The 24,059-nt window shown below is 44.9% G+C and overlaps 1 protein-coding gene across 4 annotated transcripts in view; it reads left to right on the top strand.

Moving 5' to 3' along the window:
- The first annotated feature begins 44 nt into the window (after positions 1 to 44).
- The window catches only part of chd5 (chromodomain helicase DNA binding protein 5), a 36,365-nt gene continuing 12,350 nt past the window's right edge, over positions 45 to 24,059 (top strand). For 2 of the 4 annotated variants that reach the window (XM_061785276.1, XM_061785275.1), the window contains exons 1-24: positions 46 to 253; positions 434 to 644; positions 7,540 to 7,691; positions 11,322 to 11,543; positions 12,194 to 12,312; positions 13,662 to 13,897; positions 14,014 to 14,126; positions 14,222 to 14,354; positions 14,629 to 14,795; positions 15,726 to 15,950; positions 16,493 to 16,702; positions 16,973 to 17,184; positions 17,374 to 17,505; positions 17,616 to 17,715; positions 17,797 to 17,988; positions 18,901 to 19,101; positions 19,180 to 19,317; positions 20,456 to 20,577; positions 20,751 to 20,924; positions 21,419 to 21,560; positions 21,626 to 21,757; positions 21,950 to 22,067; positions 22,231 to 22,355; positions 23,299 to 23,548. In XM_061785276.1, the coding sequence (XP_061641260.1) occupies positions 578 to 644; positions 7,540 to 7,691; positions 11,322 to 11,543; positions 12,194 to 12,312; positions 13,662 to 13,897; positions 14,014 to 14,126; positions 14,222 to 14,354; positions 14,629 to 14,795; positions 15,726 to 15,950; positions 16,493 to 16,702; positions 16,973 to 17,184; positions 17,374 to 17,505; positions 17,616 to 17,715; positions 17,797 to 17,988; positions 18,901 to 19,101; positions 19,180 to 19,317; positions 20,456 to 20,577; positions 20,751 to 20,924; positions 21,419 to 21,560; positions 21,626 to 21,757; positions 21,950 to 22,067; positions 22,231 to 22,355; positions 23,299 to 23,548 (3,682 nt within the window). In that variant the 5' untranslated portion in view covers positions 46 to 253; positions 434 to 577. Of the gene's footprint in view, positions 254 to 294; positions 645 to 7,539; positions 7,692 to 11,321; positions 11,544 to 12,193; positions 12,313 to 13,661; positions 13,898 to 14,013; positions 14,127 to 14,221; positions 14,355 to 14,628; positions 14,796 to 15,725; positions 15,951 to 16,492; positions 16,703 to 16,972; positions 17,185 to 17,373; positions 17,506 to 17,615; positions 17,716 to 17,796; positions 17,989 to 18,900; positions 19,102 to 19,179; positions 19,318 to 20,455; positions 20,578 to 20,750; positions 20,925 to 21,418; positions 21,561 to 21,625; positions 21,758 to 21,949; positions 22,068 to 22,230; positions 22,356 to 23,298; positions 23,549 to 24,059 lie in introns of those variants that run through there. The other 2 variants (XM_061785273.1, XM_061785274.1) reach the window with 2 other exon arrangements.

The raw sequence follows: 24,059 nt of genomic DNA, 5'->3' as shown, positions 1-24,059 counted from the left end.
TGTGTGTGCGTGTGTGTGTGTGTGTGTTGGCTAGAAGGGGGAGGGGCTTCTTTTTGAGTCTGCAGCAGAGAAGTTTGGCGCTCAATTCTGCGGACGTCTGGCGGGAAAGCAGCAATTTTTCAACCATTTTTATTTAAAGAAGCTTTTTCGTTTGCGAACTAGTGGGACTCTGCAGGCATGTCTAACTAGTTGTGGCTGAGAAATTATGGGATGCATCGTCATGGCAACAGACCAGACGTCACAATCTGGGCATGTGTGTTCCATTTTTCCCCCTTCGCATTCTTCTGTGTGTGTGTGTGTTTCTTTTTTTTTTCCAGACTGGCAGCCTATTTTTTTTGTTTTTTTGTGTGTGTATTTTATTTTTTATTTTTTTGCTTCGAGAGACACGAGCGGATCATCATCACATTTGAATGTTCTTGTTTTATCATCACAGAGCTGCGGATTTAGCGGCGGCTGACGAGAAGAGGAAGAGGAGGAGGAGGAGGAGGAGAGCGGCGTGCCGAGGGTTAACTTTCACTATTGTCAGCAGCCTAAAAGGGGGCTTTTTGGAGGAGGAGGAGGGGGCGATGAGATCAAGATGCCCGGGTCGCTGAGCAATGAAGACGAGGCGCAGGACGACATGGATTTTGACGACGAGATGCCAGGTGAGGAGGGAGGGAGGGAGGGAGGGAGGGAAGGAAGGAAGGAGGGAGCGAGGGAGGGAGGGGGGGAGGCGGAGTGTCCTTCAGTTTATTTTGCGACGCTTTGAATGCTGGGCAGAAGAGAAAGGGCTTGTCCGAGGAAGAGGCGGAAGAGAAGGAGGAGGGATGGGCTGCAAAAAAAAAACAACAAAAAAAACCAAAACACACACACACACACAAAAAAAACAAGCACAGTCACGCTGTTATTTCTGAACGTCTGTCTTTTCAAAGGGGAGATAGAAGAAAGTGAGGTCATTGTTGCATGATGGAAATATGGAGAAAAAAAAGAAAAGCTGCTTGCATGCTTTGGGACGCAAGAGTGTGACCAACAGCTTCCAAATGTAAGGCATTAGCCCCCTCAAGTTTGGAAATGCTCCTCCTCGTGTCGCCCTTGATGATGCATGTGGACATGTGTTGTCAATGCTGAGCACGGCTTTTAATGGCGTGGGGGGTGGGGGGGCGAGCTTGAAAGTTGACTGCAAAGGGTGGGCTTGTGCAAGACAGAAAAGCAGAGGAATTCACCAATTCAACTTGAGCAACACTGGTACTGTCCATATGGAACAAACAAACAACACGCTTCAATTAGATTCCATGACACCATTCAGCCCAAAAGAATAGACATTTCTACATTTTTATGAATTCATTCTTATATTTTATTTATTGTGTTTACTTTTTCTTTATATTTTGTCAATTTAAGAAATATGTTTCTTTGTTGATTTTACTTATTTGCATGTATTAGTTATTTAATTTATTATTCTTGTGCAACAACTTATTTCTATCCTTTCATGAAGTTATTATTGTCAATATTCAACTTTATCAGTATGATTCATTATTACATATTTTCAGTTTTCTTTTTAATTATGAAATATTTTAAATTGTGATTTTGATTTATGACATTAATTGCGCAGTTGCGTTATTTCCATATTGCATCTTATATATTTTTGGTATTTTTCTTTTTTCTTTCACAATTTCCAGAATTATTTTCATTTATTTCCATGTGATGTATTTTATTTATTGCATTTCTATTTTCTTTTTTAGTTTATACAATTTTCAGAATGATTTTAATTTATTTTACTGGATCTATTCATTTCTATATAATATGTTAATTTTTATATTGCATATTTTATTTATTGAATTTCTATTGTTTTTATTTTATACAATTTCAGAATTATTTTTTTAATCAAATTGATTTCTATTTACTGTATTAGTATTTTTATATTACATATTTTATATCTCATATTTTTATTCAGAGCAATTCTAAAATGTATTTTCTTTGGTTTCAATTTTTTTATTATCTTACATTTTGCCTTAAAATATTTTATTTGTTTTATTTCTATTTTACTTTAATTATTAATTGTATTATTAGTATTAAATTAATCCATTGCAGAGTCATGCGCTCATCATAAAACCTTTGTATGTACGAAGAACAGAATTGAACTCATGTACAGATGACAAAACACTACGAACAAAAATGAGTCACTACCCGGTCAACTTGTGCAAGCAGCTCATGTTAGCGGTGGGACTTTAATAATAAACGGCTTCTGGTGTTTAATTCCACGTCCCAAAATCACAGAGAAGCTGAATAGCTAATCTCTTGATGCTCGCTGAACTCAACTCTACTGAAGTCACACAGGACATGCGTGTTATCCTCCATTAGGCCGTTACATTTTCATTTCACGTCACAAACCGACTGGTCATGTTTTTTTTGCAGTTAATTGTTGTTTTTTTTTCTTCCATCTTGCGATATGAAAGATTGTCAAGCCCCCCGATTGGAAATGTGTCTATTTTTGGCTCGTCTCTATGGAAGTTGACACCATTTTACCCAGCTGCCTGTGCTGCATTCACATTCAGTCTCCTCCTCCTGATGGACGCATTATGAACGTCACCATTTGTAGCTCCGGCAGATTGCCGCGTCATTCTAAATAAACTGCAAAACTAAACATACAGGCTAACTTTAGCGAAGCCGGTTGCTTCGGTATTATACTGTGTTCCATAGTCTCCACTTTACATATTCTTGCTGCCCTTAGTCTCCTCTCGGGTAAAATTTGCCTCCTTGCCAACAGACCCTCATTATGGTCCATTGAAAATGATGCTAACGTTAGCTTACCCTGTTGCTGCAGTATTGCACTCTAAAGTCTGTTTATATTTATGGCCGAGAGGTGAAACGAATTTCTCAGTATATTTTGTGAGAGGATTTCAGTATGATGTGTGAGAGTAGTAGTTTCAGGAGTGTATGATAGCGAAAGAAAAAATTCACTCATGTATATGAAAGCCATTCACTAGTTTGTGTGAGAGTGTTTCTCTAGCGTGTGCAATAGCGTTTCAGTGTGTGGCAATCTTAAGCGTATACCCATGAGAGCATTGCAGTTGCGTGATGAATAACGTTTAGGTAGTGTGTGTGAGAGTTTTTCTGTATTGTGTTCTAGAGTGTTTCAGTAGTAGCTATGAGAGCATTTCACTAGTGTGGATGAGAGCATTTGAGTAGTGTGTATGAAATCCTTTCACTAGTGTGTATGAGAGCGTTTCAGATGGGTGCGAGATAACATTTCAGTAGTACGCGTGAGTATGTCAGTAGTGAATGTAATAATATTTCAGTAGTATGTGTGAGAGCATTTCCGTATTGTATGAGAGTGTTTCATGAGTGCACATGAGAGCGTTTCTCGAATGTTATTAACTTCTATAAAAGCGTTTTGCGACTTTGGGGTCAAAAAGGAAATGCTGACCCCAGGGCGACAACAGTCGAGACTCACTGCTTTATTTTGCCGGGAAAATGTAGGCCCAATTCCGAACAGTCCAATTTTATTTATTATTCGGTCTAGATTTTCCGTGTGGGGGCCAAGTGTCTTCACCGCGCCGGTCGTTATTAATCTGGCCTCACTTGTGCCTGCAGCCAGGAAGGTCAAAAGCGAGTCTGTCATCTGTCCTCACTGTACAAGGCTCATTATCCCGGCGGAGCTGCGGTCCCGTGACAAATACGACCCGCCGCCGACCTTCACCTTTCCCACCCCGCCGCCGTCCCGTCTTATCGCGGCGCCACGCTCTCAGCCGGCAGGAAGATGCTGTCGTCCCCCGAAGGGACGTCACGGGCCATTTAGCGGCACGGAGGGCGGGGGGGGGGGGGGGGGGGGTGCGAGTGCGAGGCGAGGCAGGTGTTGAAGGCGGCGAATTACTGCTTCTCCTGTCACACGCTGCATGTGAGAGGCTGTGATTTGTCCGAGGGGCCGTCAGGGACATCGTTCAGGATTATCTCTCACAGGCACTACTAAAATGCTCTTGTAAGCACTGCTGAAACATCTCATACATGCTACAAACATTTCAGTATATTAGATGAGTGTATAGTAGTATTAAGCCCGAGAGAATTTCACTAATGTGTGTCAGTGTATTAAAGTAGTTGTGTAAAAGCGTTTCAGTAATGGGACTGAGCGCTTTTTAGTTGTGTGTGTGTGAAAACACTTCAGTAGTAACTGAGAGTGTTTAGTACTGTGTATGAGAGTGTTTCAGTCATGTGTTTAAGAGCATTTTAGTGTGTGAGAGTGTTTGGGTCGTGTGTGGGTGAGAGCATTTCAGTATTATGTGTGCGAATCTTTTAGTAGTGTGTGAGAGTGTTTCAGTTGTGTGAGCATTTCAGTATTGTGTATGAGAGCATTTTAGTGTAGTGTGTGATGTGTGATGTGTGTCAGTAGTGTATATGTGAGAGCATTTCAGTCGCGGGAATGAGAGCATTTCAGTAGTGTGTGTATGAATATTTGAGTAGTGTTTGGGAGTATTTCAACAGTATGTGTGAGAGCGTTTCAGTAGTGAATGTGAAAAGTAATCCTGAATTATGTCCCTGACAGTCCCTCATATTTCCACCCACAATTTAAAGCACTTCCCAGGGGTTTGTCAAAGCCGAAAGGTAAGCAGACCTGCATTGATTTTCGTTGGGCGTACAGATCCTTTCATGAGCTAACAGCATTAGCTTCTGATAAGCGGCGGCAAATAGCCAATAGGTCCCACCGGGGCGGAAAAACACACACACAAATAGGCGGAGGGTCACCGCAATCTCCAATAGTCGAGAGAAGCCAGCGGACTCCATGAGTGAAAGGTTTTACATGGAGATGGCAGTCGCGACTAACTGGGGGCGCCCCAGTTCTCCATGTGGCCACTTGAAGAACTGAGCGTGGCTACCTCCTGCTAGCACAGTTAAACTGTTTGTTTTGGTCTGGACCATTCGGATGTTGGCAGGTTGATCCACGCGCTGTGTTCTTCATGCTGTGCGTTTTGTAGCCGCATGTAGTTGGAGCGGGGACACTGGGGCCTGCGCGCGTGACATCACCGAAGCGGGCCGCCGGGCTCAGCGGGCGGGCTCGTTCGTACGCAGACGCTTTGACAAGCGGCGGCGGCTGGGAAACGCTCCGCGGGCCGCGAAGGGAGTCCCCCGCTCCGCCGTTTAGCGCGCCACTTCTCTCAGCTGTGACGTTTTGTTTTGGTGCTTGGCTTTCACACACACAAGCAATTATTGTCAGAATCGGAGACGTCGTCCTGGCCGTGAATTCCCAGTTATTGCCGTCCCAATCGGAGCTGCAACAATTTATTGGTTAACAACAGCGCTCGGGATTCATTTGTCCACTGTCGAATGGAACGAAAGAGGAACACAATCTCCTCTGGTTCACCTCCAAATTGTGGAGTCAGTCAAGTGAGGTGCACCCTGGACTGTCAATCTCAGGGACACGTAGACATACAGTGCACACCTGTGGACTATTTTGTCGTGATTCTCAACTGGTGGGTTGAGACCCAAAAGTGGGCAGGTCATGGACAGCGAGTAAAAAAAATTACATGCATTCCAATTCTGATTTTTTTTTGGGGGGTACAGAGGTGTACCAAGTTCCCACACGGAACATAGTAGCAACGTGAGATGAAACCCTGTAAAGAAATACAGTGCTGCTCAGCTTTTGTTTGGCGGACGTCATGGCACGGTACCGAAAACTCATTTGAAAAGGCATTTCAAAATATAATATACCGTACATGTGTTTTCAGAGGCTAGTTTCATGCAAGAAAATATTTACTGTTCTTAACTTTTATAAAATGTGGGTCACAGGGTGACAAAAGTTGAGAAATACTGATTAAAAACTTCAATGAATGTTTTTGGAAGAGAAACATTTTGAACCCAGAGAAAACTTTTGAAGCCCGAATTGTGAGGCTGACATGTCAGCTACTTGTTCACCACGCTGCCCAATCAATGAATGTCTATTATACAGTATATAATACGATATGCTGATTTTAGTCCCTGAAGGGGATCAATACATGTTATAGAAGCTCATTTAACAAATGGTTTTATAAGGTAAATGAACTCATTGGAGCCCTGCGATTGGCTGGCGACCAGTTCAGGGTGTACCCCGCCGGCCTCCTGCCCGAAGATTGCTGGGATGGGCTCCAGCACCCCCGCGACCCTAGTGAGGATAAGAGGAATGAAAGATTAATGACTGAATGAATGAATGAACTTATTTGAAAAAATAGAAAAACATTTTTGAAAAATGTACAACCCCCATTCCAATTAAGTTGTTAAGCCGTTGTGTTAAACATAAATAAAAACAGAATACAATGATTTGCAAATCATGTTCAACCTATATTTAATTGAATACACTACAAAGACAAGTTATTTCATGTTCAAACTGATAAACTTTATTGTTTTTAGCAAATAATCATTAACTTAGAATTTTATGGCTGCAACACGTTTACCACTGTGTTACATCACCTTTTCTTTTCACAACATTCAATAAACATTTGGGAACTGAGGACAATAATTGTTGAAGCTTTTTAGGTGGAATTCTTTCCCATTCTTGCTCGATGTACAGCTTCAACTGTTCAACAGTCCGGAGTCTCCGTTGTCGTATTTTACGCTTCATAATGCGCCACACATTTTCAATGGGAGACAGGTCTGGACTGCAGGCAGGCCAGTCTAGTACCCGCACTCTTTTACTCCGAAGCCACGCTGTTGTAACACGTGCAGAATGTGGTTTGGCATTGTCTCGCTGAAATAAGCAGCGAAAAGGAATAATAATCCATGAAAAGGACATTGCTTGGATGGCAGCATATGTTTCTCCAAAACCTGTATGTACCTTTCAGCATTAATGGTGCCTTCACAGATGTGTAAGTTACCCATGCCATTGGCACTAACACAGCCCCATACCATCACAGATGCTGGCTTTTGAAATTTGCGTCCATAACAGTCCGGATGGTTCTTTTCCTCTTTGGCCCGGAGGACACGACGTCCACAATTTCCAAAAACAATTTGAAATGTGGACTCGTCGGACCACAGAACACTTTTCCTCTTTGCATGAGTCCATCTTAGATAAGCTCGGGCCTAGAGAAGCCGGCGGTGTTTCTGGGTGTTGTTGATAAATGGCTTTTGCTTTGCATAGTAGAGTTTCAAGTTGCACTTACGGATGTAGCGCCGAACTGTATTTACTGACATTGGTTTTCTGAAGTGTTCCAGAGCCCATGTGGTGATACCCTTCACACATTGATGTCAGTTTTTGATGCAATGCCGCCTGAGGGATCAAAGGTCACGGGCATTCAATGTTGGTTTTCGGCCTTTCCGCTTACATGCAGTGATTTCTCCACATTCTCTGAACCTTTTGATGATATTATGGACCGTAGATGATGAAATCCCTAAATTCCTTGCAATTGTACGTTGAGGAACATTGTCCTTAAACTGTTCGGCTATTTTCCCACGCGCTTGTTCACAAAGAGGTGTACTTTCTCCCATCTTTGCTTGTGAATGACTGAGCAATTCAGGGAAGCTCCTTTTTCTACCCAATCAAAAGTATGTCTAACGTTTTTTGAATTTTTTTTATTGTTTGTATTTTTGCACGTGCAGACGAGGAGGACGTGCGCACGGCGCTGCCCCTGGCGTCCATCGGCAGTTTCTTCTCGGATGACGACGACTCCCTCAAGCAGCAGCAGCAGAAGAAGAAGAGCAAGAAGATGAAGGAGGGAAAAGCCGCCAAAGTCAAGAAGCGGAAAAAGGAGGTGACTTCCCACAACCTTGACCCCCCCCCCCCCGCTCACTTGCCAACACAAAAACTGAACTCGTCCGATACATTACATGCGTCAGGCTACATCCTACACGCTGCATACTAAATTATAATCAAACTACATATGAGATACTCCATATTAGAGAATACATACTGCATACTATTTATTTGATTGTACATACTATACTAGTATATATTTGATACTATATATATATACGTAGAAACATTGATTAATACATATTGTACTTTAAACTTGACTACATACTACAACCCAATTCCAATGACGTTGTGTTAAACATAAATAAAAACAGAATACAATGATTTGCAAATCATGTTCGACCTATATTGAATACACTACAAAGATATTTCATGTTCAAACTGATTGACTGACTGTGTCGCCTCTTTGGGCCGACATGTCGCTGCTTCGAATGTGCGTTCGCAGTCTGGCGACGGCAGCAGACGGGCGAGTCAGAAGTTCTCTGTGAATTGGCCGATTAGCGTTAATTAATTAGCGTTAAACACAGATGCGGAGTGGTGAAGGCGACTCATCAGTTCAACCCCTACTCGATACTTTATTACATGCTGTGTTTCGGCTTACTCCGACCACAGCCAACCTTACAACAGACTAGCCAACCAGTCATCAATCCAAGCATCTAACCAAGCTCCAGAATCCAACGATCCCAACATCCTCTTTTCCTCATCACTAGCACATCACTTTCCTTCCTTTTCTTCCTTCCTTCCTTCACAAAAATCCCAGTCTGGCTTTCCTTGTTTATCCAATTGGCAGTGAAACAAAGACGCTGCAGTGTGGAGCCAAGAGAAGTTTTTTTTTTTTTTTTGAAGCAGGTCTCAGATCAGCCCGCCGTGTTGATTTTACAGTTCAGCCGTGAGGACAAAGAGTTGTTTTTCAGATCCGACTGTAATATTCACGTGTGCGCTCATTGGCTGGCTCGTGTGTGGTTGCGCACACCGCACTGCAGTCTACCCCTCTGAGGAAGAAACAATATGCAGGAGCATCTAATTTCATTAGGTGATCAGCAGTTATCTGATTGTTCTCCCTCCGAGGGGGCCCACCATCTTCCTCTTTTGTCCTCCTTGGCCCCCTGTGCCACGTGCGGGCCTCCTCCATCTCGCCCTTGCCTTCCCTGGCTCGTCTCTTCAGCCACCTCTGCTCCCCTCCTCCATTTACGCTCCTCAATTTACTCCCCTCCTCCTCCTCCTCCTCTTCCTCTTTTTCTTCTTATGCATAAATGAGATTTGTCTAGACGGCGGTGGCTGCCGGAGAAGCTCGGGCCTCTGCATAACAAGCTCGTTATGCGGAGCTGTGTGATTGGATGGCGCTGTTCTATTAGCTGCCGAGTATGTGTGTGTGTGTGTGTGTGTGTGCGTGCGTGCGTGTGTGTGCGTGTGTGTGTGTGTGCGCACGCGCGTGTGTGCAGGGTGAATGGAAGGATAGGGAAAAGGAGTGAGAGAAGAAAATTAAATGGGGGGGGTGAGATGTGCAAGGAGGGGAAGTGAGAAAAAATGAACAGTGGTTGGGTTTTTGTGTGTGTGTGTGCGTGCACGTATGTGTGTGCGTGTGTGTGCGTGTGTGTGTGTGTGTTGGGGGGGGCCGATGAGAATGACAGCAAAACTAGGAAGAGAGAGAGGGAGAGACACTGCTCAAATGTGGTTGCCATGGCAACACTGCCAGGCTGCTAAAGGGTTGGCGGGCGCTGCGGCAATGCGAGCCTTTCCACTGTTCCACTGAGCGAAAACGCCCGCAAGTCTGTGTGTGTGTGTGTGTGTGTGCGTGTGTGTGTGCGTGTGTTTGTGTGTTTGTGTGTGGAAGCAACAGGCTGCACACACACACGCACACATGCTGCACTTTAATATGCGCAACATGAGAGAAGTACGCACAGGCGTGACTGGAAATGCATGCAGATGTGAGAGGAAGGAAAACACAAATGCATGAATATGCTAACATAGATGCGCAATCACACGTAATGGATGATGGGACACACACACACACGTTGACACACACACTGGGTGGGTTCTCATGCACGAAAGCACCTGGCCAGTGTTGAATCATTCAGCCTTCCAGATGTGTCATCGCTAACATGACGGAGATGTTCTCCCGGTTCTTCTTCAGTACATGTGCAAAAGACCACCATTAGATTTGTTGTTTTACCATTGTGGTGTTATGCAATCACGACAATAGTACTGGTGCCTTGACAAACGAGTGACCCGACTTACAACCGTTTCAAGATACGAGACATCATTGGGACGATTTTTGGCTTTGACTTTCGGGCAAAAAATTGAGATACAAATTTGAGATAAAAATATGGGGATAGTATTACTATATGAATAACCTACTTGAGTATAAACATATTTATAGAGAACAATGGGTGGGACTAGAGGCATTTTTAACATCTTCCTACTCCCTTTGAACATGTAAACTGTGCTGAGCGAAGACATCTCTTGATGTTCTTTTCCTTTCTTTGAAAATGTTGTGTTATTTATTTATTTTATACGTGTTCAGTAAACTCAAATCAATCACATGTGGGCGCTGTATAGTGGCAGTGAACTCAACACACGTCACAGCAAGCAGCATTTTGGCAGATAATGAACAGTTTTTAGTGTTATAACCCTGGAAGCAACAGTTATTTGTGTAGGCGGATAATGTACTGTAGCAGTACTCACGGGCATATACTCTATTCTTTATCCTCTGGAAAGAATGACTAATGTTATTGCGGCTTACTGAGCAATCGTGACCGTATTCTTCATGTATGTCTATAATTGTGGACGTTGTAATACTGCCCCCAGGTGGCCAAGGCGTGCAGACCAGAAGGGGTAGCACAATGTAAATTAAATTGAAGCAAAAAATGTGGCAAAAACTATTTCATTTCTTTACGTTCTAATTATGTCATTACTTTGTGTTTTTATGAAGTACAATATTATTATTGTTGTTGTTTTTTTTAAATTAGAAAACAAATAACAAACAAGTAAGGCTGAAACCAATTGAAATACACTTGTTTTGAGGTACAACCGTCGTGATGAAACAAATTCAACTCTTATCTCAAGGCACCACTGAAACCTACTAAAACAGGCTTGAACTTATCAAAGCACATCTCTTAAAGTGTTCCATAGCGTCTGTCCTCACTCTTTTGGCTCCCAGTTCTCCAAATAAGAAGCGAAGCACGCTTGCGTAAGGCTGTTCATTTTTCACTCCCAGCTGATGTTAGCTATAAACACATTAAAAAAAGAGAATGAAATGTATATTATAACACCAAAATGTTTAATCAAACCATAACATTTCTTCTAAGGAAAATTTGCTCGCTTAATGCTAACATTAAATGTGAAACGTACTGGCTAACAGATATTAGCATCGATGTCACAATAATTCTAAACTTTAATACACACAGAACAACAAGACATATACAATCATAGTACACAACAATACTCAGACTACTCCTGTGCTGGTATATTGTATACTGTAAAAATCGATAAAAAAAAAAACGATTGCTTGAAAATCTACGATACAGCCGTACTGTGGTAGGTGAAACAGGATATAGCAGGGATGACTAATTATCACTCCGTCCTAAAATGGCTCCAGGGTGGACAATGTGCGTTCTCTCGTCCTCAGGGAGGTATCCAGGTGAGCGTGGATAGCGAGCAGGACCATGCGTCCGAGGCGGAGGTGGAGGATGCGAACCGTCCCGAGCGAGGCTCCGGGAGCGAGAGCAGCATGTTCAGTCCCACCAAGAAGAAGAAGAAGAAGCCCAGGGAGAAGAAAGAGAGGAAGCCCAGGAAGAAGAAGCGGGACGAGGAGGATGACGATGACGACGACGACGACGGGACTATGAAAGTGAGTTGTAAAGCGGGGTGCACACATAGCGATTGTTGACACCTTAACCCAATTTTCAAACGTGAGAGACCTCACACTTGACGAGGGAACAACAATCGGCAACACAGCGGAAAACACACATAACGATATCTTCGCTGACAATTGAGACTCCTTCCCAGAATTAAATGTCTGCCGTAGTACCAAGACTGACCTGTGAGAGGCAGCACAGGGCATCCAGACTGCTGGAAAATACAAAGAAGAAGAAACAGTAGTCGTAGTAGTAGTAGTAGAACAAGAAATAGAAGAAACTATTGCAGATCAAGGAAGAAAAAAGACCCCAGACCACAGGATAATCGTTCATGATAATAGTTCATAAACATCCGATTATCGGTATGCGCGTTACCCACTTTAGTTGACCTCTACATGCTTCTGTCTGTGCGATCAACTACACTCACAATTACGAAGTCCGTGGCTTGGCCGGACTAAGGTGTTGTCCAAACACGTTTGTGATCGTAAGTATTGAACAGGTTTAACATTTATGATTGGCGATGGCTGTTTTCCAAGCAGGTTGGGGAGGATAGCAAACTTTTAACACACCCTACGCCGCAGGATAATATTCCAGAGACATCCGATAATCGGAATGTGTGTGTGCGCGCGTGTGTGTGTCCCAGGAGCCCAAATCGTCCAGCCAGCTGATGCACGAGTGGGGCCTGGAAGACGTCCAGTACGGCTTCACCGAGGACGACTACAAGACCATCACCAACTACAAAGCTTTCAGCCAGTTCCTCAGGCAAGCTTCCATTTTTGTATTTCTTTTTTCTTTTTCTTTTTTTTTTTGCCTGTGTGCATGAGGAGCAGCACACACTGCTTCTTTTGTGTCCAACCCAGTCCAGACTCACCTGAGGCAGTCTGGAGCATCGACAGCACCAGCGCAGGCCAATGTGTGCAGTCAGCTGCTCGCTGGAAGACTCTGAAAGCTGAACAAGGAGGGCGGGAGGGAGGGATCGCGTGGGGTCCCGGGGACACGGACCCGGCGGTCTCTTGTAGGCCAGCGTGCCAAAACCCAAGCTGTTGCCTGACAAATGACAAAGATGACACTGCAAAGCTGGGGCTTTTGGCCACGTGCGTTTGTTTTCAGCATTTGCAGGCAGATGGCTCGACTCCTTTTGATGACCTCACTATTGTATGCTGGGTTAGGGATGAAGGTTACTCTTAAGCCTGCCGCACACTGAGCCATGCGGCCGAACCCGACTGAACTGTTGCACATTTTGTGGGGGTTGGCAAACTATTTCCGGGAGTGACTGATCAGCTGGCCACTGGTTTCGCCTCCATTCAAAATTGAAATCGCAGTTGCACGTCGTACCAACGAGCCAATCAAAATGCACATAAAAATACATTTCCGTGTTCTAAGCGAGCGAGACACTGAACGTCAGCCGCGCCGCCCCCATGCTATACAAATACAGTACCGGTATATAAAGTATACATATATGGTGTTTTACAACAATACCTAATTGTATGTATGATTTATAATGTATGCGTGTATGAAATAGCGAAGCTTGTGGCCAAAATATTTGCAAGCAGTATGTCTACCGTGATTTTAGCAAGAATCATGTATGTTGTTTGCTTTCGCGGGCCACATAAAATGATGTGGCGGGCCAGATAGGCCCCCCCGGGCCTTGAGTTTGACACCTGCGGATTAGGGTTTGGGTTAGGGCACAGGAGAATGGTACGTATACATTTATATCTAAAAGAATTGCTATCAATAATATGTAAATATTTGCGATTCGGTGCCGGAGCTGTATATTAAAATCGCTACAAAGGTTTTTTCAGAACAACTTTTGGGTAAAAGCATTTGATAAAAAGACAAGCAGTGGGCGTTCTTTTCAAGAGCTTTATTTCATCAATTCAATGATATTGAACTTGAGATTGAACTTGATTTTGTTATAAAAAAAAAAAAATTAAAGATACAGGATTGGGGGTAGGGCTGTCACAGTAGTGAACAAAGTTAGGTGTTAAGGCTTAAGGTTAGGAATACACACTCAGTAGCGCCTCCATTTTGTATGCCAGCGTAAACAAGGCCAGACTCCCCACCGTTCATTTGCTCATAAATCTGCCGTTGTCGTCCTCCTCTCGCGCCAGGCCTCTCATTGCCAAGAAGAACCCCAAGATCCCCATGTCCAAGATGATGACGGTCCTGGGGGCCAAGTGGCGAGAGTTCAGTGCCAACAACCCGTTCAAGGGCGCGTCCGCCACCGCCGTGGCCGCCGCCGTGGCCGCCGCCGTGGAAACGGTCACCGTGGCGCCTCCCGCCTCTGTCGGCCAGCTGAGCGCCCAGCTCGGGCCCATCAAAAAAGCCAAAACCAAAGAGGGAAAAGGTACAAGCAATGCACAATCACAGATGATTGATGCAGCTCTACTATTATGGCATCGGATTGTGCCGGCGTGCCTAATGAAGTGTCTCGCGGTCAACATGTCATCCGTGTGTCTCAAGGGCCGGGGGCTCGAAAGAGAAGCAAGAGTGCGAAAGACGTGAAGAAGAAAGTGAAGCCGAAGAAGACCAAATCCAAGTCGGGCCAAAGCGGGAAGAAGAAGAAGGTGTCCTCGGTGAGCCCCGCTGGCGTGCGGCAACTTTTTCGCTTTGTTTTTTTCCTGCGTCTCGTCCAGTCATCGTTACAAGTTGACTTCTGCTCCTGTTTCAGAGCGACGAAGACTTCCTGGATGAGTCGGACTTTGACGACATCAGCATCCTCAGTGCCTCGGTGCTTTGTGACGCCTCAGGGGCCGCCGCCGCCGCCAAGAAAAAGGCCAGGCGCGGGCGCAAAAAGAGGAAAAGTGGGTTGGCACCGCTAAAGATGATCCATTGTGTCACTCAAAAATTGCAAGAGTCACAAAAGTCGCCTTTTACATAACAGTCATTGTGACATGGGAAAACATGTCTGTCTGTCTATCCGTCTATCCATCCATCCATCCATAGGTTTGAGTGTGAATGTCGACTTGATTGCTGTTTTTTTACTTGTTTACTTTTTTTGGGGGCGGAGGGTGTTGCTACACCGTTGGCTAATAAGTGACCCTGCGTAAACGCGGCGCATGCCTCTCGTTCCTCCAGAGGAGGACGGCGACGGCTACGAGACGGACCACCAGGACTACTGCGAGGTGTGTCAGCAGGGCGGCGAGATCATCCTGTGCGACACCTGTCCACGGGCGTACCACCTGGTGTGCCTGGAGCCCGAGCTGGAGAAGGCCCCCGAGGGCAAATGGAGCTGTCCACACTGTGTGAGTACCAGATTTTGGATTTCATTACTAGTACTTTCTGTAGTAGAGTAGACGATTCAGGTATCTGTTCTTAAGTGGTTTTTTTCCCCAAGATTTTTTTTTACTTTTACGCCCTTCATTTGAAAACCGATATCTGTAAAGTACTACAAATTACGTGTTCAGTGCTTTTATTTTTTCTTCTCAATACGAGCACTATGCAAGTTAATCAGAGAGATAAACTATTTTGTGAGCCATTTTCTTTTTCCCCCTTCAGGCAAGTTATCAAAACACATATTATATATAACTATAATAATAATAATAATATATATAAAATTTTTTTACTTTTGTACTTAAGGAATTATGAACAGTTCAGATAGGAGTCGGTGTTAGTACAAAACCTTTAGGCTTCTGCTCGAAAGCAATTTTTGGGGGGAATTTTAAATGGCGGCAAGTGTGTGCTGATTCCCATTTAACGTGAGTTTGAATGTGATTGCCTCATTCTGAACACAGCCACATCCTCGGTTACACGGAGATGTGCACACTTCCGCGACCACGTTATCGCAGTTGTTTATTTTTACATACACTCTCTAAAATGTTTCGTTTGATTTTCAAATGAGGTTGTAGGTCACATTCATAGTGGATGAACTTTTGAAATGATGTCTGACATAAACCTAGCATTTGAACAAGGGTGTGTTGACTTTTTATAGCCACTGTATGTACTTTTATACTTAAAGTAAAGCAGTTGCATCAGTACTTTAACTAGAATCTTTTTTTCACGGTATTTGTTTAGGTTTAGGGTCTGCAATTGCCTATAGATGCCACAAGATGGCAGCAAAGGCCTAGTTTTGTCTCAATGAAGGTCCTCAACTCACTTCAAATTGTTTCCCTGGCACCAAGACGCCATCAGATGGTGCCCCAACCAATACTGGTATTTGAACTGCGTGCCCGCAGGAGAAGGAGGGCATCCAGTGGGAAGCCAAAGACGAGGAGGACGAGGAGGAGGAAGAGGAGGCGGCGGGAGAGGAAGAGGACGACCATATGGAGTTTTGCCGCGTGTGTAAGGACGGCGGGGAGCTGCTGTGTTGCGACGCCTGCCCGTCCTCCTACCACATCCACTGCCTCAACCCGCCGCTGCCCGAAATACCCAACGGGGAGTGGCTGTGTCCGCGCTGCATGGTGAGCCCAGATCAGCACAGCACATTTTTTTCAACTAAGCTGCAGGGCTAGGAGCCCAAAAACAATGAAAATGCATTTTCATTTTTCTGCAATTCATGTGAGTATTTTTGTGTATACTATCTGAGTAATGCACTTTGCTTCTGTATAGTTTTGAATGAATGTGTGTGTATATAGGTTTACACGGTTTGCTGCTCCTAATTTCTTTGAACTTAACTTTTCTGCTATTGCACCTGCTGCCCTTTAAAGTTGGCCAGTGATTCTTTTTTCTTTTTTTCACGTACCGCTAGGGGGAGCCCGCGTACCACTAGTGGTACTGCACGTTGATAATCACCGATCGAACAAACCAAATAATTATAATATAATACCACAATATATTCTAAATGGAGATGGCTTGGTTCAGATTGGATATTGGTATTGATCCGTGATTGGGAAAATCAAGTTTATCAGTTTGAACATGAAATATCTTGTCTTTGTAGTGTATTCAATTAAATATAGGTTGAACGTGATTTTCAAATCATTGTCTCCATTTATATTATTTTTAGTGCCCACCCCTGAAAGGCAAAGTGCAAAAGATCATGCACTGGACGTGGGGCGATGCCCCGCTGCCCGCCGAGCCGCCCGCGGGCCCGGACGGCCTGCCCGCCGCGGACCCCCTGAGCAAGCCGCCCCTCAAGGGCCACCCCGAGAGGGAGTTCCTGGTCAAGTGGGCCGGGCTGTCGTACTGGCACTGCTCCTGGGTCAGCGAGCTGCAGGTGACCTGCCAAGCACTCATTCAGCACAATATTAGCGACAACAACCATTTGATCTCGTTTCAAACCCTTAATTTGACACGTTCGCCCTTGTTTGAAACCTTAACGCAGACTTGAAACACTAATTCATGTTTGAATCCCGAATTTGAAACCCGAACCCTGGCTTGAAACCAGCGGGGGAAAAAAAGTGAAAAAACCCCCCAAAAAAGCAGTATCCTCGAAAACAATTTGGCTCGACGTTGTGTTCAATGTATGGCGTGTGCGTGCGCGCAGTTGGAACTGTACCACACGGTGATGTACCGCAACTACCAGCGCAAGAACGACATGGACGAGCCGCCGCCGTACGATTACGGCTCGGGCGAGGAGGAGCTGAACAGCGACAAGCGCAAGAGCAAAGACCCGCAGTACGCCGCCATGGAGGAGCGCTTCTACAGATACGGCATCAAGCCCGAGTGGATGATCATCCACCGCGTGCTCAACCACAGGTGCGCGCAACTTACACGCAACAGGAGGACGCCGCTGTGTAGCTTTTGATCCGAAACTGAAACATCACTGGCTTGAGACCTTCCTTTGAAACCCTCCTTTCACGTTTGAACGCTTGTTTGAAAACCCTAACCTTGGCTCAAAACTCATTTGGAACATCTCGGTCACAAATGTCGCGCGTGTGTGTGCAGCTTCGACAAAGACGGGGACGTGCACTACCTGATCAAGTGGAGGGACCTCCCTTACGACCAGTGCACGTGGGAGGTGGACCACTTTGACCTGCCCGAATACGACAGCCATAAAGCGTCCTACTGGGACCACAGGTACGACAAATAGAAATAGGATAAACTCAACTCAAACACCAAGTGTCAAAGGAAGAATGTTAAGCCTTAAGTGAGCATAATAAGAGATACAATTGACATTTGTTGCGCAGGGAGCAAATCTTAGGTGAGGACCAGCGGCCCGTTGTGGTGTCCAAGCTAAAAGAGGACCCCCCAAAGAGGGAGATCCCCCCAGACGCGCCCATCATCGACGTGAGCGCACATAAGACACTGCTGGAGAATAAGCATTCCGCCGAGATTCCAAAGAACATTTTCCAACTGTGGCATCAACAGCCCACCATCAAGTTCGAGCACCAGCCGTGGTACATCAACGCCACCGGAGGGACGCTGCACCCGTACCAGCTGGAGGGTCTCAACTGGCTGCGCTTCTCCTGGGCGCAGGGCACCGACACCATCCTGGCCGACGAGATGGGCCTGGGCAAGACGGTGCAGACCATCGTCTTCCTCTACTCGCTTTACAAAGAGGTGACGCACATCACGCTAGCGCATTGAGACAATTTGAAACTCTAACCCGGGTTTGAAAGCTTCGCTTTGCCACCAAACCTTCGTTTGAAACCTTAACCCTCGTTCGACGGCCTTATGCAGACTGGAAACTCTCATTTGAAACTCTAACATTGACTTGAAATCTTACTTTGAAACCCGAAGCCTGTCTTGAAACCCTCATTTCAAACCCTGTCACTCTCTTGAAACCCTAATTTGAAATTCCAACCTCGGCTTGAAACCCTATCTGAAACCCTCTCCCTTAATTGAAAGCCTAATGCTGCCTTGAAATCAAAGTTTGAAACCCTAACCCTGTCTTTGAAGCCTAATTTGCAACATACTGTAATTTGATACCGTAGCCTTCGTTTGAAATCCTACATTGAAACCCCAACCCTAATTGGAAACCGTGCTTTGAAATCCCAACCTTGGCTTTAAACCCTACTTTCAAGCCCTAATGCTGAGTTGAAACCCTAACCCTGTCTTTAAACCCTAATTTGGAACTGTAACCCTTGTTTGAAACCTTCATTTGATACCTTAAACTTGGTTTAAAACCCTAATTAGAAACCCTAACCGTGTGTTTGCAACCCTACTTTGAAACTGGAAGCTTTGTTTGAAACCCTAATCTGTCTTGAAACCCTGAATTGAAACCCCGACCTTGGCTTGGTACCCTAATTTGAAACTCGAAACCCGGTTTGAAACCTTAATCAAAACCTAAACTAAACCTAACTTGAAAGCCCCACCCTAATATGAAACCCTGACCATCAGTTGAAGCCTTAGCCCTGGCTTGAAACCTTAACCGTAGTTCGTCTCAACTTGGAAACCGTCACCTTTATCTTGCTAGCCAACGTGTCCCAAAACTCCGAGCGGTGTGTGAACGTGTGCGCTGCGGTGGTTCAGGGTCACTCCAAGGGTCCCTTCCTGGTGAGCGCGCCGCTGTCCACCATCATCAACTGGGAGCGCGAGTTCGAGATGTGGGCCCCCGACTTCTACGTGCTGACGTACACCGGGGACAAGGACAGTCGCGCCATCATCCGCGAGAACGAGTTCACCTTCGAGGACAGCGCCGTCAAGCTGGGACGCAAAGCCTTCCGAATGAAGGTTACCTTGAAGGCATCGTCCGCGTTCCTGATGTTCACGTGACGGATATTTGTGTGAAAGCGTTTTGCCGTCTCGCAGAAAGACACGCCCATCAAGTTCCACGTGCTGCTGACGTCCTACGAGCTGATCACCATCGATCAGGCCATCTTGGGATCCATCACCTGGGCTTGCCTGGTGGTGGACGAGGCCCACAGGCTGAAGAACAACCAGTCCAAGGTAAAACCTTTTGTGCGTACTCACAGCATAAGCCAGCTAAGCATCTGCTTTGGGCTCCACAACCACTAGGGGGACCCCAAGAGGTCTTAACGGCCAACAGCACCTGCTGTATTCCGAAAGAATCGAGTACAGTGAACCGCCCGTATTTGCATATTTCTGTTGAACCTGTCCTTCGTTAGTCGCTAAAAAATCCCGTCTAACTGCTGTTTTTGTGCGCCGACCAAAGCAATAAAATGATTACTTTGGCGCCATCCTGTGGACTTTTTGGCATTGTTGTTAGGTGGCAATTCATTGCTCGTGTTTTTTTCGTTTGCCGTTGAGATGTAGTGTTTTTTTTTGGGCGGTCCTCGAATGGACCTCACGCAAAATCAAAAGTCAAACTGAAAGTACGTTGTGGCTTCATTCCTGATGCAGCTACTAATAGTTGGTGGAGTCGACTTTGCCGTTACACTTTCCTTGTATTCCCGAACATTTACAGTGTCAATGCCAAAAATCGAGTTCAGTGACGAAGCAATTACAGTATAAATCAGTTATTTGCGGATGTTAGTTATTTACAGCAGGGCTCGGTTCCTATTCACCACGAATGAGGCGAGTTCGCTGTAACATAAAAAAGTTAAATGTGTATTTTTGTATTTTTTATTTTTTTTAACCAAACTTTTGCACATTTCTACCAAGTCTTGAGACTTACCTATTCAACTTTATGTTAATTTGTCATCTTGTTTCAGGTACCGCTGTTCAGTTCCATCATTTAAGTACTTGCTTGACATTTTATTTTCTCCATCTAAAGTTATTTCCAGACTTTATAGCTAAGTCATTTTATTGTTTTATTTACAGTCCTGTTAAAACAGAATGAATAAACCAGAAAACACTTTGACAGTAAATGCATAGTGTACTGTTTTATTTTAAAGACAGTTCAGGCTGTTGTCAGGCTGACAATCGACTAGAATAATGTAAACAACACTGCCAGAACTGCACATTTGCAACACTTTAACACTGAGTTCGTAGTATGTGTATGAATTATGAATAATTAGAAATGATTGGCAGTAAAGGGTGTCGAAAAATCCAACTTCGCTTTGGGCCCCCGTGAAGGCGTGTGCCGGTTCTGTGCGCGCTACTACTGTCAGCGTGTCCCCTGCAGTTTTTCAGAATCCTCAATGGGTACAAGATCTACTACAAGCTGCTGCTCACTGGGACTCCTCTTCAGAACAACCTGGAGGAGCTTTTCCACTTGCTCAACTTCCTCACGCCCGAGCGCTTCAAGTATGTCGAGCGACTTCAAATCCACTGTCATTCCGTTCATTCAGTCGGCATGCATTACTCCACTGGCTGGGGTTCTAATTATGTGTCGGAAATATGTCGCTATACTGTCGCTTCTTCTTCTGCATCGCATGGCTCCATAGCGAGCGTCATTCTATTCGTTTATTTCTGCGCAGTAACCTGGAGGGCTTCCTGGAGGAGTTTGCCGACATCTCCAAGGAGGACCAGATCAAGAAGCTCCACGACCTGCTGGGCCCGCACATGCTCAGGAGGCTCAAGGCGGACGTCTTCAAGAACATGCCCGCCAAGACGGAGCTGATCGTGCGAGTGGAGCTCAGCCCCATGCAGAAGTCAGTCACGGCATTAGTAGCGCGCTAAGCTACGACGATGCTATGTCAACTCAACTTTTCCAAGGACCCCCCCCCCCCCCCCCCCCTCATAATACTAAGGCCAAATAAACATAACTACCACGTGGACCCGTCCATGCCACAGGAATTTAAAAATTGCCTATTTGCCAGAGAATAGTTGTCATGTTATAATCAAAAATCCCCCTTTTTTTTTGGTTTTTAGAGCTTGGATTTGGAAACAATGACTTTATTCATGCAGGGATATGTCCCAATCATATCAGCGCTTTTAATTAGCCCAAAGGTTAAGGTAGGGAAGAGTAATTGGTTTATTATGATTGTTTTATTGGCACCCATATGTAGGTATGCACTTTTTCGAATGGTACAACATCATTTATTGCAAATGATCTCGGCAACCCCCCCCAAGCTACGGCTCGCGGACCCCACTTTGAGAAGCCCTTATGTAAGCAGCGGGCGATTTTGTGCTTTCTCCTCCTCAGGAAGTACTACAAGTTCATCTTGACGCGGAACTTCGAGGCTCTCAACTCCAAAGGGGGCGGCAACCAAGTGTCACTGCTCAACATCATGATGGACCTGAAGAAGTGCTGCAACCACCCCTACCTCTTCCCCGTGGCCGCTGTGGTACGTCGGCACGTTTTGGGGTAGAGCTGCGCCGGAGTGGATGACGCGGCGTTTTCCTCTCGCAGGAGGCTCCCGTTTTGCCCAACGGCTCGTACGACGGCAGCCAGCTGGTGAAGTCGTCGGGAAAGCTGACGCTGCTGCAGAAGATGCTGAAGAAGCTCAAGGACGAAGGCCACAGAGTTCTCATTTTCTCACAGGTTAGTACATGCAAAGCATGACTCCGTTATTTGCATAAAAGTCCACTTTCCATATGTCCCTTTTAAAACATCGCCTGTACATTTTCTAATTGCCACACAGTGAATTTACATTCTTTCCGTTGGGAATGTTTGCCTTCCACTCCATCAGCATTGTCTTTTTCATATGCAATATCGTTTTGGATTCTCGCGCAGATGACCAAGATGTTGGATCTGCTGGAGGACTTTCTAGAGTTCGAGGGTTATAAATACGAGCGCATCGACGGCGGCATCACCGGAGGCCTGAGGCAGGAGGCCATCGACCGCTTCAACGGTGGGTTTTGTTCTGTGGTGGGAGGAAACCTTAAGTAAAGGACTTGAATCCCAATTTATACTTCTACCTAAGTACAGAGTCCGAGTCTTGTTTTTTTCATCCGCAAACACATCAGGCCGATGTGTTCTGTAAATGTCTTTACGCTCGTGTTCTCGGTTTGCAGCACCGGGCGCTCAGCAGTTCTGCTTCCTGCTCTCAACCCGAGCCGGAGGTCTGGGAATCAATCTGGCCAGCGCAGACACCGTCATCATCTACGACTCAGACTGGAACCCTCACAATGACATCCAAGTACGCCTTCTTTCATGTTATTCCTTATTAGTTGGACAAACAGGGGCATCTCCGCCTATTCATGGTTCGCTAGTTACATTTGTTTCTGTGGAGCCCATCCTCTGCGACTCACTAAAACCACACATTTTTACATTTTCGGGGGCTCTTACTGTAACGGCCCAAGATGCCACAAGATGGCGGCAAAGCACAAACTATTAGGAAAGCAGTCATCGGCGTCAAGGAAGTATTATCAAAGTGATGGATCTAAGGGTCTGATCCACTAAGATCTCAAATAGCGGGCACTAAATTGGATGCCACTCACTCTAACAGATTGCGCTCGCTGTTTTGTAGTGTTTTTTTTTTGTAGTTTGAAGTAATGGAATCGGAAGTGTCAGTGGAAGAGGCAAAGCAACATATTACTCTGTTACAGGAAAGAAATCCATAACTCCAATAATTTGGGGGGAGCCAGCGACTGCATAAAAGCCTTTTGTTTTGTTTGACTTAACTCGTCCCGAGCGGCACGTAATATTCTGTTTAAAACTTGGGACAACACACACGAAAAATCGCTTTGGGACAAGCCAGCACCAATTGTGACAGCGTGCTGAAATGACCCAGATGCACGGAAGAGCAGAGTTAAAAGGTTTTGTCCTCGGCAATACGGCATGACTCCTTCTTGTGACAAGCTCCAAAATTGCTTTGCTGAAGAGATGATATGTTGCAACAATGTTTGTTTCTGGCATTTCGTCTCAGCTTTGATAAGTCAGATTGCGCGTGCATGTACCCCTCACCTGAACGCGCCAAAACAAAATGGTGCGGCAATTTAGCGCATTTGGCAGATGCAGATAGTAGATCAATGTTTTGGGATCCTAGCTTGTGCTATACTTAAGGTTTAAACTGTTAATATGAGCAATTACGTTTTTTCCCCCGCTGCACCGTATTCGTGATGATGCCGGCTTCTTCTCAGGCTTTTAGCAGAGCGCACCGCATCGGGCAGAACAGGAAGGTGATGATCTACCGCTTTGTGACGCGGGGCTCGGTGGAGGAGAGGATCACTCAGGTGGCCAAGAGGAAGATGATGCTGACCCACCTGGTGGTGCGGCCCGGCTTGGGCTCCAAGACGGGCTCCATGTCCAAGCAGGAGCTGGACGACATCCTCAAGTTTGGGACCGAGGAGCTGTTCAAGGACGAGATGGAGGCGGCTCGCAACATGGGGGGTACGGAGAATAACGGAGATTTCATTTCCAGTTTCACTGATGTATTCATATTTGTAGTCATCTTATTTCCTGTTATTTTAATAATACGAAATCAAGATTTTTGGGGGGTCATAAAAATTATGAGTCAGGAACTACAACCCAAATTATCAAGAAAATATTACATAGTCTTGTTATTTGTTTAATTTTAGTAATATTATTTAATTACACGATTACTATATATAATTTGATAAACAATGTATTTAGTTGCTTATGTATCTTAATGAAAGGGACATAATAGATCCTGATACAGATGCAGGAATTACAATTATCTTTTAAATGTAATAAAATAAAATGTGATTTCGCATTACAATACATGCATTTCTATTATTCTCTGAATATTTGCGTTTTATTTCGTTATCATAAAACACACAAAATACATTCGTTGATTACCAAAATATTCACTCCAACCACAGTAATAAAGTATTGTTACTTTATTTTTCTTACTTTTTTGTTAAACTAAAATGTTGTTTTT

This window comes from Phyllopteryx taeniolatus, chromosome 9, assembly GCF_024500385.1.
Source record: "Phyllopteryx taeniolatus isolate TA_2022b chromosome 9, UOR_Ptae_1.2, whole genome shotgun sequence".
NCBI classification, from domain to species: domain Eukaryota; kingdom Metazoa; phylum Chordata; class Actinopteri; order Syngnathiformes; family Syngnathidae; genus Phyllopteryx; species Phyllopteryx taeniolatus.
The sequence above is the reverse complement of the archived record's forward strand: the minus strand, read 5'-3'. Positions and strand labels throughout refer to the sequence as shown.